Source organism: Petaurus breviceps, unplaced genomic scaffold (assembly GCF_028583685.1).
Source record: "Petaurus breviceps papuanus isolate PSGF00001 unplaced genomic scaffold, PetGlider_PUasm1.0 189, whole genome shotgun sequence".
Classification (NCBI taxonomy): Eukaryota; Metazoa; Chordata; class Mammalia; order Diprotodontia; family Petauridae; genus Petaurus; species Petaurus breviceps.
In genome coordinates this window covers 14,843,902-14,860,934 of record NW_027185809.1, presented here as the reverse complement: position 1 = coordinate 14,860,934, position 17,033 = coordinate 14,843,902, and the positions used below count along the sequence as shown (strand labels likewise).

General features: G+C 35.5%; 1 protein-coding gene and 1 pseudogene across 7 annotated transcripts in view; both read left to right on the top strand.

The window, feature by feature from the left end:
- The window catches only part of NIN (ninein), a 199,541-nt gene that overhangs the window by 88,641 nt on the left and 93,867 nt on the right, over positions 1–17,033 (top strand). For all 7 annotated transcript variants that reach the window (XM_069091950.1, XM_069091948.1, XM_069091947.1 and 4 more), the window contains 3 exons: positions 13,457–13,593; positions 13,937–14,077; positions 14,558–14,732. In XM_069091950.1, the coding sequence (XP_068948051.1) occupies positions 13,457–13,593; positions 13,937–14,077; positions 14,558–14,732 (453 nt within the window). The remainder of the gene's footprint in view (positions 1–13,456; positions 13,594–13,936; positions 14,078–14,557; positions 14,733–17,033) is intronic.
- Positions 3–13,450, top strand: LOC138164273 (thiosulfate sulfurtransferase pseudogene; annotated as a pseudogene).

The following is a 17,033-nucleotide window of genomic DNA, read 5'->3' as shown; positions in this document are numbered from 1 at the left end:
GTCAGCAAACTGAAAAAAAAGAAAAAATTAGCATCATTAAAGAAACATCATAAGAGAATGATTTTCCAAACTCTTCTTTTTACTTAATAATTATTTAATTTATTTGATAATTATTTATTAAGTGTATGTACAAAATACTGTACTAGACATTGAGGATACAAAGATGAAAAACAGTCCTTACTTTCAAGCAGTTGATAGTTTGATGTAGAAGCATAAAAAAATAAATAAAATAAAACAAATAAAACAAAAACAAAACAAAAATAAATAAATAAAAGCAAAAAAATTTATAAATAAATTTAATATAAACTGGAAGAGCTAAGATCTCAGAAGAGATCTAAACAAACTGATAAGAAATTTGAAGAAAGAGAAATCTCTCCCAGCTAGATAGAGAAACAGGGAAGCTTTCATGGAACCAGTGGCACCCAAGCTGTACTTGAAAAAAGAGAAGGATTTTGACAGTAGGGTAATTTAGGATACTTCAGGTATTGGGTACAACTTATGCAAATGCATAGAGACAGGAAAGACTTTACAGAATGATTAACACTAGTAGTCAAGTTTGTCCTAAATATAGAACGTGTGGAAGGGATAGTATAGGCAGAGGGACTGTTACGCCTTCATTAGTACAGGAAACTCCCAGGTAAGGAAACTACCATAGCTAAATCTTTTCTGTAGTGCTTATATTCTTAGATGCCTTAGAGTACTGAGTGGTTATGTACTTGTGCATGGTCATGTATCCACTTTCTATTAAAGAGGAAGACTTAAAACTAAAATCTTCTTGGTTCTGAGGTCAGTTTTCTGTTACTCAACAGTGCCTTTTCAAAATAAGGATGAAAAGGTATGTTGAAGCTGCAATGTCGTGTTCTCAGGGCTTTAACATTTTATCCTGGAAACAAAAAGGGGTTAAGTCTTTTAAGTATTCAAGTAACATATCAAGCTTGGACTTAAGGGAAATTATTTTGGAAACTATATGAAGAATGAATTGGGGAAAACTAAAGATAGAGATCAAAATAAGGTATGTAAAGACAATCTTCATATGTTTAAGCATTATATAAATGTCATTTGTTATAGTGAAGAGGGTATTTCAACAGTACAGATTAGCTATAAAGAAGAACTAGACTAGCACAGTGGTGGCAATATGAGTATGGAGGGAAAAGATGGATGAGTTATTGCTAAGGTAAATACTATATCTAAAAATTAGCAAATAATTGGATATCAGGGGTGAGAGACAGGGAGGAAGCAAAAATTACTGGAATTTTTGAGGTGACATAAGAGAAATAGAGGAGTTTGGAAGAGGGTCAAGTTTTGGAGGAAATATAAGGGGTTCATAACCATCCATGATTGATTATTTCCTTCAAAAGTTTAGAGGTAAGTGGTTTCTGTCTCTTCTTTCAAAGGGAGGTTGAATTAATACACTGTATTGATGAACAATTCCAATATAGCATACCTTCTGGGACAATAATTAGCAAATTATGCATAAGAATGCTTTTTTTGTTGTTGTCTTCTAATTTCTTTTATTTTCTTTTTGCTTTTTGGAGGAGGGAAGATGGGGCAATTGGGGTTAAGCTACTTTCCCAAGTTTACAAGGCTAGGCTTTTTGTGTTAAGTGTCTGAGGTTGGATTTGAACTCAGGTGCCCCTGACTCCAGGGCCAGTGCTTTATTCACTGCGCCACCGAGCCGCCCCTGTCTTCTAATTTCTTTTTAGCAAATTATAAGATGTTTTGCATGGTGGTTATTTATACTAGCAGACTTTCAGGTCATGTGATCAGCAAGAGAGGGAATAAGACACTTTCTCTGATCTTCATAACCTCACAGATCTCTCCAAATTAGGAATTTATAAAGCAATTTCAGCTTTTTTCACATTCTAAGACACCAAGAATCCTGTCAAGACAAAAACTCAATGAACTAATTGCAGAGAATGCCCATCCCTAACACTTAATTTCCTCATTCAGTGCCTCTTCCCTCACTGGCCACCATACTTTAGTAGGACTGCACAAATTTACCCACAGGCTTATATTAGACAAATTTGCCTGCCCCCTTCTTTCCTTTACCATAGAAAATGAAAAGCTTGCTCTGGCTGAAGTTGTAGCATGGGAGCATTCTGTGTTACAACAATGAGGAAAAGAGGAAGTAGAATTAGGATACCATTCAATGTGTAATACTCCACTAAGCCTGAGGGAAAGTGGACTGGCTTCTGTCCAATGTCAGATCTGTCACCCTGGATATCACTTGGAGCAGGGACTGAGGCCAGTGAATTGCCCAGCAAGGGAGGAGGATGAAAGATTTAGGATCCAGTCCCTAGAGAGCCAATGTCAAAGGAGAAGTCCCAAAGTGAACAGAAAAAAGGAATAAAGCTACCCAAGATTTCAGGAGGAATAAAATTTCGGATAAGTAGATAAACCATCAGAGAAAATAATGTATTAAATAGAAGAGAATATAGCCTTTAGATCAACAAAATGAGTTCAAATATCTGTAAATAGTTTTTGTAAAAAAAAAGGAAAATTAATCATTACCAATAAAGAAGATAACACTATGGGCTCCAAAGAGAGCTTGGAGCTATAGTAGCATTCTCCCAAAGGATTTAAGGGAAAATATTAGTGTTAAAACAGAATTTATGGCCTTCATAGTAGAAATAAAAATCAGAATAGGATAACTTCAGTGTTCCACAGTGAGACATCTCACCAAAGGGGAAAAAAAGAGAACTACTGATTGGAAATGCAAATACACAGAAATGAAGGAAAATCTGGAAGAAGAGAAGCAAAAAATCTCCTAATAATGTAAAAAAAAAAATAACATGATCTTTACAGAAGCAAAACATTGTTCTAAATGACAGGATGCATAGAGACAACCTAAGGATTTTAGGTCTTCTGGAAGCACACAAAAAACAACAAACTTGAATACCACAATACAAGAAATTATATAAGAAAACTGCCTAGAATTTTTAAACACAGAAAACAGAATGCCAATCAAAAGAATCCAATGAACTCTTCCAGAAAAGAAAAAGAAAAAAAAAACCAACCTTTGCCTCAAATTCTAAGAACTATATTGGCTAAATTTTATAATTTCAGTGACAGAAAACAAATCTTGTAAGGAACCTGTACAAAGAACCTCAGATATAAAGGAAAGGACATGGATAGCATAAACTTATTCTGTATTGACTAGACACTGCAGGAAGGAATTTAAACATTAGTTTTAAAGATCACAAGAGCTGTAGAAGAAGTCCAAGATAATATATTCTGCAAGCCTAAGTCTAACTACTAATGAAAAAAAAAATCCAAGATGTTTAAAAAAGGAGGCTTTCCAATCATTCATACAAAGAAAACTGTAACAGAAGATGTTGTTTTCAAACTCCCCAGACAACAGAAATACCAGAAGAGTAAAGAAATAGAGGAACCAAGGAAGGTGCGGATAACAAAACAAATTAGCTTTGAAAAAAAGAAAAACTAAAAAGTTCTTGACATACACATAGAGTGAGTAACAATAGTAATAGTAAAATAACAATAGAAAGATCATTAAAATATTTCCTTCTAAAACTATACAAGAAAACAAAGGTAAAAGCAGAAATAGTTTTGCTTGAAAAACAACCTGAAAACTTCATAGACTAAACATTAAACCATCTACAGGTGAACATGTGTGTGCACACATATCAATATTTGGTGAAAATGCATTGCAGAATAGGGAGACACATAAAAATGAAAGGGGAAGAAAAAGAGAAGTATATATAATGTGCCCTAATAAATTCTAGGGGTTAACAATGAAGGGGAAATAATTCCTGTTATCTCTCAGGAAGAAGATCTAAGGGAAAATGTGTGAGGAGGTGAAGAGGGACTGAAATGGCGAAAGAAATGGGTAGATCTTGTTTCAGTGGCAGGTGATAATCACACTAACAGAATACTCCTATGGGGAAACAAAAAATTCCATAAATGGAAATGGGAACATTACAGTGGGATTTCGTGTTCAGAGAGAGGGCACTCATCTGACTGCATAAGAAAAAGGATAAGTGGTCTTGAGGGCAATTGGCAACCCAAAGAGTAGGAGGGTATTAATCCCAAAAAGAGATTTCATAGCAAATGATGGGAAAAATAGCCATGGAGGAGGGCAAAGGGTAGTCATAAGTTACACAGTCAGGTATGGAGGAGAATTATTACCATGGAGCAATATTTCAATTACATTTATCACCTACATGGATCTTTAGGACATAAGTGAAGAGATATGAGAGGACACCCCCAACCCACCCATTTTGTGAGCTGGAAGGTCTGCAGGGGTTTTACATTGCATGTTTCCTGTTTATCTTTTTATGCTTCTCTTGATTCTTGTGTTTGAAAGTCAAATTTTCTCTTCAGCTCTGATCATTTCTTCATGAATGTTTGAAAGTCCTCTATTTCATTGAACATCCATTTTTTCCTCCTGAAGTATTATCCTCAGCTTTGCTGCATAGGTGATTCTTGGTATTAATTCTAGCTCCTTTGACCTCCGGAATGTCATATTGCAAGACTTTTGATCCCTTAGTGTAGAATGAGACATCAAGAAATAATAGAAGCTCAATAGATCCAGGAGAGAGAATTTAAGAATTATTATACTACCTAAAAGCCAATATAAAACAAAACATCATCCTTCAATAAATTATCATGGAAAACCATTTTGATATCTTAGAACCAGAAGGTAAAATAGAAACTGAAAGAATCCTCCAGTCACTTTCTGAAAGAGATCCCAATATGAAAACTCTCAGGATTATTATACTCAAATTGCAAAGCTTTCAGGTTAAGGAGAAAATATTACAAGCAGCCAGAAAGAAACAATTCAAAGATCATGGAACCACTGTAAGGATCACAGAAGATTTAGCAGTTTCTACATTAAGAGGTCAGAGGTCTGGGAATATACTATTGTAGAGGACAAGGGAGCTAGGAGTACAGCCAAGAATCACCTACCCAGCAAAACTGGGGAAAAATGGACATTTAATGAAATTGAATAATTTATGGCATTCCTGATGAAAAGACCAGAGTTGAATAGAAAATTTGTCATTCAAACACAAGACTCAAGAGGAGCATAAAAAGGTAAACAGGAAAGGAAAATCATAAGGGATTCAGTAAGGTTAAATTGTTTACATTTCTACATGGGAAGATCATACTTTTAACTCCTCAGAATTTTTTTTTTTAATTGAGGCAATTAGAAAGAGTGTACATAGGCAGACTGTACAGGTGAGAGTTGCCTCTGAAGAGAAGATATTTCAAAAATAAAATTAAGAGGGAAAATAGGATTGTATTAGAAGAAAGAGAAAGGGAGAGGTAGAATAGGATAGATTATTTCACAAGAAAGAGTTGTGAAAGAGATTTTACAGTGGAAGGAAAAATGTGGGTGGGTGGGCAACGGTTAAACTATTGGAAATGGCTCAAACAGATAATAACATCCTCACTCAGTTGGATACAGAAATCAATCTATTTTGAGGCAGAAGAGAGAGATAAGAGAAAGTTAGAAAGGAGATTGAATTGGGGAAGGTGGTCAGAAGCAAAATTATGGTGAAAAAGGACAGGATGAAAGGAGAGAGAAACAAATGGGGAAAAAGTAGGATGGTAGAAAATAAACATTATTTGTAATTGTGAATATGAATGGGATGAATTCACTCACAAAATTGAAGCACTCATAAAGTGCTAGAGTCCTATGTCTTGTTTATAAGAAACACACTTGAAGCTGAGAGACATAAACAGAGTAAATGTAAGGGGCTGGAGCAGAATGTGTTACACTAGAGCTGAATTTAAAAAAGCAGGGGTAGCATTTATGATCTGATGAATCAAAACCCAAAACTGATATAATTAAAAGATGTAATCAGGGAATCACATTTTGCTAAAAAGTAACATTTACAATTAAGTAATATCAGTACTAAGCATTATGTACAAAATGCTATGGCATGCAAATTCTTACAGATAAAGTTAAATTTGTTACTGGAAGAAATAGACAATACAACTATATTAGTACGAGACCTCAGCTTACCCCTTTTATATTTAGATGAATCCAACCAAAAAATAAAAAAGAAAGAAGAAAATGAAATAGAATCTTAGAAAAGTTAGACTCTGAGAAAAAATTGAATGGGAATAGAAAGGACTATACCTTTTCAGTACATGACACCTTCACAAAAGTTGATGTATTAGACCATAAAAATCTCACAACCAAATACATTAAAGCAGAAATATTAAATGCATTCTTTTCAGATAATAATGCAATAAAAATTATATTCAATAAGGGGCACTGGAAACAGAGTAAAATTAATTGGAAACTAAATGATCTAATTTTAAAGAATGAGTGTGTCACAGAACAAATCAAAAACAAAATCAATAATTTCATTAAAGAGAATGACAAGAATGAGAAAGCATCCCACACTTTATGGGTTGAAGCCCAAGCAGTACTTGGAAGATTTGTTTCTATAAATGCTTACATCAGTAATATACAGAAAGAGCAAATCAATGAATTGGGCATGCAACTAAAAAAACCCAAAAGAAAAAATTGAAAAATTGAAAAATTGAATTTGAAATTGAAAAATTGAATTGAAATTGAAAAAGAATAAATTTAGAGGGGCCAGAGCCAAGATGATGGTGTGAAAGCAGAGACTCACCTGAGATCACTCATAAATTCAGTCACCTCTAAAAGTTTTATATTTCTGAATGCTTGCATGAATAAAATAGAGAAAAAGAAGATCAATGAATTGGGCATGGCTGAAAAAGCTAGAAAAAGATCAAACTGATAATCCCCAATTAAAAAATAAAATAGAAATACTGCAAACCAAATTACTAGTATCAAAAATAAAAAGAGTGAACTTACCTCCAATGAAGAGGAAATTAAGACAATAATTAGGAATTATTTTGCCCAATTATATGCCCATAAATTTGACAATATTAGTGAAATGGATGAATATTTGCAAACATATAAGTTTCCCAAATTTAGAGAAGAAAAAGTAAAATGCTTCAAGAACTCCATCTCAGAAAAAGAAATTGTACAAGCCATCATTGAACTCCCTATATGATTATCTCAATAGTTGTAGAAACTGCTTTTGACAAAATGCAACACCCATTCCTGTTAAAAACACTAGAAAGCATAGGAATCAATGGAGTCTTCCTTATAATAATAAGTAGCATCTACATAAAACAATCAGCAAGTATTATATGTAATGGTGATAAGCTAGATACATTTTTTTTTTTGCTTTTTTGGTGGGGCAATTGGGGTTAAATGACTTGCTCAAGGCTAGTTTTTGTGTTAAGTGTCTGAGGTCAGATTTGAACTCAGATCCTCCTGACTCTAGGTCTAGTGCTCTCTATTCACTGTGCCACCTAGCTGCCCCAGTTAGATACATTTCAAATAAGATTGAGGGTGAAACAAGGGTGTCCACTATCAACCCTGTTATTCAATTTGGTACTAGAAATGTTAGCTGTAGCAATAAGAGAAGAAAAAGTAATTGAAGGAATTAGAACAGGCAAGGAAGAGACTAAGCTATCACTCTTTGCAGATGATATAATGATATATTTAGAGAATCAAGTAAAAATTTACTTGAAATAATTAACAACTTTAGCAAAATTGCAGGATATAATGTAAACCCACACAAATCCTCAGCATTCCTCTATATTTCTGATGAAACCTAACAGTAAGAAATAGAAAAACAATTCCATTTAACGTTACTGTAGACATTATAAAATATTTGGGAGTCTACCTGCCAAAACAAGCCCAGGAACTATATGAATACAGTTACAAAACACTTTTCATAGAATTAAAGTGAAATCTAAATAACTGGGAAAATACCCATTTCTTGTGGTTGGGTCAAGGTTATACAATAAAAATGACTATTTTACCTAAATTCATTCATCTGTTAAGTGCCATACTGAACAATCTACCAAAATATTCTTTTATAGAGCTAGAAAAAATAGTTAGCAAAATTCATCTCGAAGAACAAAAGGTCCATAATATCAAGGCAATTAATGAAAAGAAATGCTAGGGAAGATGGTCTAGCCATACCAGATTTTAAGCTGTATTATAAAGCAGCAGTCATCAAAATGACTTGGTACTGATTGAGGAATAGAGTGGTAGAACAGTGGAATAGAATAGGTTCTCAAGACACAGTAGTCAGTGACTATAGTAATCTACTTTTGATAAACGCAAAGACTCCAGCTTCTGGGATAAGAACTCAGTATTTGACAGTTTCTGGGAAAACTGGAAAATAGCATCGCAGAAACTGGGCATAGACCAGTATCTTATACCACATGGCAAAGTAATGTATAATGGGTTCAAGATTTATTTATAAGCAATCTGGGAAAGCAAGGAATAGTTTACTTGTCAGATTTATGGAGAAGGGAAGAATTTATGACCAAACATGAGATAGATAGTATTTCACAATGCAAAATGGATAATTTTGATTACATTAAATTGAAAAATTTTTTACAAACAAAGCCAGTGTAACCAACATTAGGAGGGAAGTAAAAAATTGGGAAAGAATTTCTACAACAGGGGCGGCCAGGTAGCACAGCGAGTAAGAGCACTGGCTCCAGTGTCGGGATGACCTGGAGATCGAATCCCGGGATCAGACACTTAACACCCACCCAGAAACACCTGGCTGTGTAACCTTGAGCAAGTTATTTAACCCCAGTTGCTTAGGGTTGGCCAGGTGGCTCAGTGAGTAAGAGCACCGGCTCCAGTGTTGGGATGACGTGGGGTTAGGCTCCGATACTCAGCACCACACCCAGAAATAACTGGCCGTGTAACCTTGCGCAAGTTACTTAACCCCGATTGCTTAAAAAAAAAAAGAATTTTTATAACCAGTATCTCTGATAAAGGTCTCATTTCTAAAATGTACAGAGAACTGAGTCAAATTCATAAGAATATAAGTTGTTCCCCAGTTGACAAATGGTCAGAGGATATGAACAGGAAATTTTCAGAGGAAGAAATTAAAGGTCTTATAAGCATATGAAAAAATGCTCTAAATTGCTATTGATCAGAGAAATGCAAATGAAAATAACTCTGAGGTACCATTTCTTGCCAGTCAGATTAGCTAACCTGCCAAAACAGGAAAATGATAAATGCTGGTGAATATGGGGGGAAATTGGAACACTAATGCATTGGTGGTGGAGTTGTGAACTGATCCAGCCATTTTGGAGAACAATTTGGAGCTATACCAAATGGCTATAAAAATGTGCATACCCCTTGACCCAACAATACCACTTCTAGGACTGTATCCCAAAGAGATCATAGAAGTGGGGAAAGAACCAATATGTGCAAAAATATTTATAGAAGCTCTTTTTGTGGTGGCAAAGAATTGGAAATCAAGGGGATGCCTATCAGTTGGGGAATGTCTAAACACGTTATAGAATAAGAATATAATGGAATACTCTTGTGATATAAGAAATGTGGAGCAGACAGACTTCATAATAACCAGGAGATACTTATATAAACCGATGCTGATGGGGATGGCTAGTTGGCATAGAGCACTGGCCCTGGAGTCAGGAGGACCTGAGATCAAAACTGACCTCAGACACTTAACACTTACTAGCCATGTGACCTTGGGCAAGTCACTTAACCCCAATTGCCCTGCCTTCCCCCCTCCAAAAAGCATAAATAAAAACAAAAAACCAAATTGATATTAACTGAAGGGAGCAGTACTAGGAGAACATTGTACAGCCTTACAGTCACATAGTATCTGTGATGACTAAGTTTGATATATTGGAGTCTCCTCTGAAATACAAGGTTATAAGACAACTCCAAAGGATTCATAATGGAAAAGGCTATTCACATCCAGAGAAAGAATTCTGAAGTCTGAATGAAGATTTAAGCAAACTTCTTGCTCTCTCTCTCTCTCTCTCTCTCTCTCTCTCTTTGTTTTGTTTTCCTTCTTTCTAGGTAATTGGTTATAATTCTTCTTTTCAATTTCTCTAATGTTTAATGCGAAGGTCTTTGTAGAGCCTATGTCAGAATGCATGCTGCTATGGGGTGGGGATGGGGTGGAATTTGGAATTCAAAAATTTGTGGATTTGAGTGTTGGAAAACTAACAGTAAATAAATTTAAATAAAATAAAATGAAATTAAATTAAATTTAAAAATTTAAGATCCCCAGTTAAACACCATGTTGGAAATCCTTAAAATCAAGAAACATTAATAGAATTGCAAGCAAGAAAACCCGTAAAGCTATTAAATAAAATTAGTGGTTTCGTTTATGAAAAAAATAGATAAATCATTGGTTAATTTGATTTTAAAAATGTAAGAAGGAAAGCAAATTGCCAGGATAAGAAACAAAACAGGTGAATTTATCACCAATGAAGGTGAAACTAAAGCAATTATTAAGTGCTCTTTTGCCCAGTTGTATGTCAGTAAATGTGAAAACCTACGTGAAATCGCTGAATATTTATAAAACATTATTAATTTCCCAGATTAATAGAAGTGGGAATAGAATCCTTAAATAACTCTATCTTAGAAAAAGAAATTGAACAGGCCATCAATCAGCTCCATAATAAAATAAATTCCCAATAATAGATGGATTTACCAGTTAATCCTACCAAACATTTAAATAAGAATTAATTTCAATGAAATATTTGGAAAAGTTGATAAAGGAGTCCTACCAAATTCCTTTTACAACACAAATATGGTGCTTATACCTAAACCAGGAAGAGCTAAGCCAGAGGAAAGAAATCTATAGACCAACTTCAGTAATGAATATTGATGTGAAAATTTTAAATAAAATACTAATAAGGAGGTTACAGAAATATTTCACAAAGATCATATTCTATGACCAGGTGGGATTTATACCAGGAAATGCAGGATTGGTTTAATATTCACAAAAATATCAGCATAATTGACTCTGTTAATAACAAAACTAATGAAATCGTATTATTATCTCAATAGGAGAAATTTTTGCCATTGCAGCTTTTTTATCTAGTAAATTTTTACTATTTTAAAGTTTTAATATTTTGTTTTTCCCCAATTCTGTATAAAAACAATTTCAACACTCATTTTTAAAAATTGAGTTCCGTGCAATATGCTATATGCTATATGTGTATAATCATGCAAAATATATTTCTGTATTATTCATGGTTTTTATATTTTTTTGCTTTTTGCTGGGCAATTGGGGTTAAGTGACTTGCCCAAGATCACAGGGCTAGTTTTTGTGTTGTGTCTGAGTTCAGATTTGAATTCAGGTCCTGCTGACTTAGGTGGCCAGTGCGTCACCTCGCTACCCTGTATTATTCATGTTGTAAAAGAAAATATAGACCAAAATAATAACCCAAGAAAAATAAAGTTAAAAAGCTATGCTAAGATCTGTATTCAGGCTCCATTCATCCTTTCTTTGGGGATGGAAAGCATGTTTCATTGTTAAGTCCTTTAGAGTTGTCTTGGATCATTGTATTGATGAGAAAAGCTAAGTCTTTCATGGTTGATCGTCTTACAATATAGCTGTTATTGTGTACAATGTTCTCCTGGTTCTGCTCATTTCACTTTGCATCAGTTCATGTAAGAATCTTCAGGTTTTTCTGAAAGCATCTACTCAACATTTCTTATATCACAATAGCATTCTGTCATTAGTCATACCACAAATTGTTCAGCCTTTCCCCCAGTTGATGGGCATCCCCTCAATTTCCAATTCTTCACCAACAGAAAAAGGTGCTTTGGGCATATTTGGACATAGTTCCAAATTGCTCTACATAACAGTTGAATCAGTTCAGAATTCCACCAACTATTCCATTCCATTAGTGTCAATTTTCCCACATTTTTTCCTACATTTGTCATTCTCTTTCTCTGTTATCAACCAATCTAGTAAGTATGAGTTAGAAGCTCAGTATTATTTTAATTTGCATTTCTCCTATCGATTGTGATAGCTCTCCCTGTTTATTGCTTCTTCCTCCTCCTGGCAGAAGACTCTAGGCTCCAGCCATGGCACACCAGGTGCTGTACCCAGCTCTGGTGTCTTCCAAGTGGCTGACCAAGTTGGTCTGCACCCAGAAGCTGGGCCTGGGCTTGTGGGTGCTCAACACATCCTGGTACCCACCTTGGCAGCACAATGCCCTCCAGGAATACCAGGAGCACCACATTCCAGTTGCATTCTTCAGCATCCAGGAGTTCCGGGACCAGGTGTCTCCCTACAAGATGATGCTATCCAGTCAGCCTGCCTTCTCCAGCTATGTGGGCCACCTGGCCATGCACAACAACATACACATGGTAGTATGTGATGGTGATGATTTGGGCAGTTTCTGTGGCCCACATGGCTGGTGGATGTTTCTGTTTTTTGGCCACTGCACCGTGTTGGAGCTTAATGGGAGCTTCCAAAACTGGCTGCAGAAGGGGCACCTGGTGACCTTGGAAACCACAAACTGTGACCCCATCGTCTTCAAAGCCACACTTGAGATGTCCGTACTTAAGACCTATAAGCAAATAGTGGAAAACCTTGAGTCCAAGTACTTCCAGACGGTGGACTCCCAGTCCTAGGGGAGGTGCCTGGGAACAGAGCCTGAGCCTGATAGCAAAGACCTGGAACCTGGCCACATCCCTGGCCCCTTGAACATGCCTTTCACCAACTTCCAGATGGCAGAAGGCTTTAAGAAGAGTCCCAAGATATCCAGGCTGTGTTCAAGGAGAAGAAAGTGGACTTCTCAAAGCTGCTTTTTGCCACCTGTTGTAAGGGGTTCTCTGTTTGCCACATGGCCCTTGCCTCTGTGGCAAGTGTGACATAGCTGTCTGTGATAGCTGCTGGTCTGAGTGGTTCTGCCAAGCACCCCTTAAGCTTTGGGTCTCGCAATGGAAGGGAGGGAAAGGCTGAATAGGAATGGGAAAGAATGAGAGTTGCCCCTTTCCTTGCCTATTCCCCTCTCCTAGATCAAGTTGTAGAGCCATCCTGGATGTAGGGGCCTGTCTTTCCCTTACCTACAATCCTCTCTGAAATGTCTGATTTATAATTTGTTTTTCTTTACCAGTTTTTATAAAGGGGTTGAAGAGTTTCTGGGGTAGCTATGTAAATATTTCCCTCATGCTCATTTATCAGCTCTGGAATAAACTCTCCTCTTTCTGAGGAAAAAAAATTAAAATTGAAAGGAATATGCAAAGATAGAAAGTACAGGTGTAAATTGGCTTTAATGGGATGATAGCCCCAAAAAACAAAATTAAGGGGTAAGAAAGAGAATTGCACTGGGAGAAGAGGGAAGGGAGACCTAGAATGGGATAAATTATTTCACAGGAAGAGGAATGAGAGACCTATTATAGTGGAAGGAAAGTTGGGGGTGAGGTACAGATATATACTCACAAAAATGAATTATTAATATATTTACTAAGGTTTCCTTCATATTTGTGGTGATTTTTTAACAGTCTAGTTATTAGAGAAGTGTAGTCATTAATGTGTGAACCAAAAATTTAGCTCTTAAAATTTGTGTAAACTTCTTTTACTCTCTAGAGAAAGGATCATTAGCTGTCTTCAACTGATGATATTTTACTGATCTCTAGGCCTTGGATTTCAGCCTTGATGGAAGCGTCAACTTAATGGAATTGACCTTGGCACTAGAAAATGAGCTTTTAATCACTAAAAATGGCATGCATCAGGCAGCCCTGGCCAGCTTCAAGACTGAGATCAGGCACTTGTTGTGAGTTAACTAAAAATTTGTCCCGTTACAACAAATTTTTATCTAGTAATTTGTTCAGGTAACTATTATATAGTATCTTATATTCTGTGTGCAAATATGGCAGCTCTTTGGTTGGGTACCCTTTCTGTACTAAGAAGCTATGAAGTATATGCAGATGGAGACTTCTCTTTGCATTGTAAAGAAAATTCTGAAATATTCTTAATGATGACTTTTTGTTACCCAAACAAGCACGTATATGAGGCCATTGAGATAATGGCTTTGGGGTTGAGAAATTATAAATGCTATTGGGTTAGGGAATTTGCCAAGGTATGGTCTAACTTTAACTCAGTTTGTTTTTCTCCAGGGAGCAAATTGACCAAGTAGCCAGACAAAAAGAGAAGTTGCAGTCAGATCTTGAAAAAGCTGAAAAGCTAAAGTCTTTAATGGCCTCTGAAGTAGATGACCATCATGCTGCCATAGAACGCCAATATGAATATAACCTCAGGTAAGAACATTAGTAGCCTCGAACCTTTCACCTACAGCTTCATCAGAAGGCATTGTTTGTATTGGTAAAAAAAGAAAACCTTAGAGAACTGCTGCCTAATTATCTGAATAAAGTAGGATATATTAGCTGCCATTGTAATGGTTTATATCACTGTCTAAAGCAAGGGTGGGGAACCTGGAACCTTGAGGCCACATGTAGCCTTCTAGATCCTTTGGTACAGCCTTTGATTTGAGTCCAAATCTTACAGAACCAATCTTTTTATTAAGGGGATATGTTCTGTGAAATTTGAATTCAGTCAAAGGACCACATGTGGCTTTGGGGTCACAGGTTCCCCACCCCTGGTCTAAAGGAAAGCGAGGAGATTAGGTGATTTATTTCAAGGTCCTTTTCATCTCTTTAATTTTGTCTTTTACATTTATATGATTTTAAGATGACGATGTAAGCATTTAATAGCAGCTTATTGTTAACTCTTGTATGTAGGAAACTGGAGGAAGTATACAAGGAAAAGGTAGCATCTTTAAAGAATGATATCCAAAAAGAGAGAGAACAGATCCTGCAGCAGGTAGGCAAACAGCATTTGGAACTGGAACAGGAAATGGAAAAGGTGAAAACTGAGGAGAACTACATTCGGGACCGTCTTACTTTCTCTCTAAAGGTAAAAAACCAAATTAAATAGCCAACATTTCTGTAGTGCTTTGAGGTTAACAAAGAGTTAGATGTATTTGATTTCATTTGATACAGTCTTGTAATACAGGTACTATTATTACCCTCATTTTACAGATGAGGAATCCAAGGATAAGAAAGGTGAAATGATTTGCCTAGGTTTAGTGATACAGTATGAAGCAATTCAAGTTCAAGTCTTCTGACTCCTAGATTCTATCCAGTACGTCACTTAGTTTCCTAGCATAATATAAAATAAATTCTTCCTCTCCCCTAATTCTGAGATATAGGTACTTTTTGGAGAAGACTTAAAAAAAAAAGTAATCTCTTGCTCTCTTTCCATATCACCTGCATTTCCCAGTGTTCTGTTCCCCTTGTAAGAAAGAAATCCTTTATCTTAAAAAAGAAAAAGGGGACAGAGAGAGAACAGTTAGTCGAACTAAGCAACATACCAAAAATCTGACATACACATGTAAAAGATATTTCCATATTAGCCAATTGTGCAAAAGAAAAGAGATCCCTCCTCAAAAAAACCCCAAAAGTTTAAAAAGTATGCTTTGATATGCATCAAATGACTCCGTCATTCTTTCTCTGGAGATAGATTGCATTTTTCATCAGTCATTCGTAATTGTCTTGGATCACATACCCATAATGCCCCAGCTCTACAGAGAAGGAAGTTCCTAGTAGAAGACATTTAATCTGGAAGAGAATAGTTTTGGATTGGTATCCGTCCTGATTATTTTTAGTTGTTGCATGAAATCTAGTCATCTCTCTTCAGACTTGAATTGTAGAGCCACAACTTATAGGTGGCAGAGTAGCCTGTTTAGATCTTGGTTCTGCCTGTAATTAGTGTTCTGTTTTTCTCTTCTTCTCTCTCCCATCATAGTTCTCAAGTGAAACATCTAGTTAATTCACTGACCTATCATTGTAGACAGATACATTTTGAATACTGGATTCTGGTAGAATTTCTGAATTATACTGTGTGACTTGGGACAAATCCCTTTGACTTAGGCTCTCATTGGCTTAGGCATTCCTCTAAGGTCAGAAGTTGCAGAGAATGTGCCTTCCTATGTTAGCAGAAGGAAATTTTCTCATTCAGAGTTGTCCATGTCAGTGAAATCAAGTAGCCTGTGTCTATCCCTGACCAGTGTCTTGAATGCTTGGATTTTTATAAAGTACTTGAAGTGCATGAATTTTCTTTTCATTTTCCAATTCTGGGCTATGAAATTAAAATATATTAGAGCTGAATGGGTTTTATTTGCCAAAAGTACTTTGGAAATAATAGAGCTTCTACACCTTTAGCTATGAAGATTAGGATAAGTAAGATTACCAAAGTAATAATAGTAACAAAATGCAGATTATTATCTCTTATTCTCTAACCTTTGACAAGTGTTTTCAGCTGTAATAAAGCAAGCTTATTTTTACCAGTTTTTCTTCCTCTAGTCAAGGTGTTTTGGGACTTTATAGGCCATATATATTTTTAACCAGACATTACACAAATGAATTAGCTTAATAAAGTTCTGTTTGACCTATAGAATCTAGCTTGTTCTGGGCAACATTCATGAATACCATTGTTTCCTGGCCACCATTTACTACTACTACTGTTACTGTAGCTACTACTCATATCATTATTATTGATTGTAACAATAATCGACATTTATATAGCACTTTAAGAATTGTAGACTGCATTTTTCATAGCCACCTTGTGAGGTAAGTAGAGGAAACATTATCATCCTCATTTATAGATGAGGAAATTGAATCTCTGACAGGTTAAGTGACTTTTCCTTAACAAAAAGCTAGTGTAAGTATGTGAGGCAGGATTAGAATACAGGTTTCATGTTTCTTAGTCTAGCATTTTTTTCTTCTATAACATTATTATCTCATTATGATCTACTCATCATTTCTTAAAGCACAGTAGCATTCCATTATAATATTTATTATGACATTTGATTTTCATTAGGCCTACTGTAAATTAATTTTGTATTGGACATTATAGTTATTTTTATAGTTGCTCTATATCAAAGAATCTTAACCTAGGCTTATAAACTTAGTGTTAAAAAGTATTTGATGATTGTATGAAAATATAATTGATTTCTTTTATAATCCTTTGTATTTTGTTATTTGCACTTAAAAACATTATTCTGAGGAAGGATTCATAAACTTCACTTTATGACACAGAGACAAAAATTATTAAGTCTTGCTCAGGATAGTACCTAAAGGTCATTATTAGAAGACTGTTGTCATGTTATCTTTCTTTTAGGGTAGCCAAATACGTGGAGCAACCACAGTAGGTCTC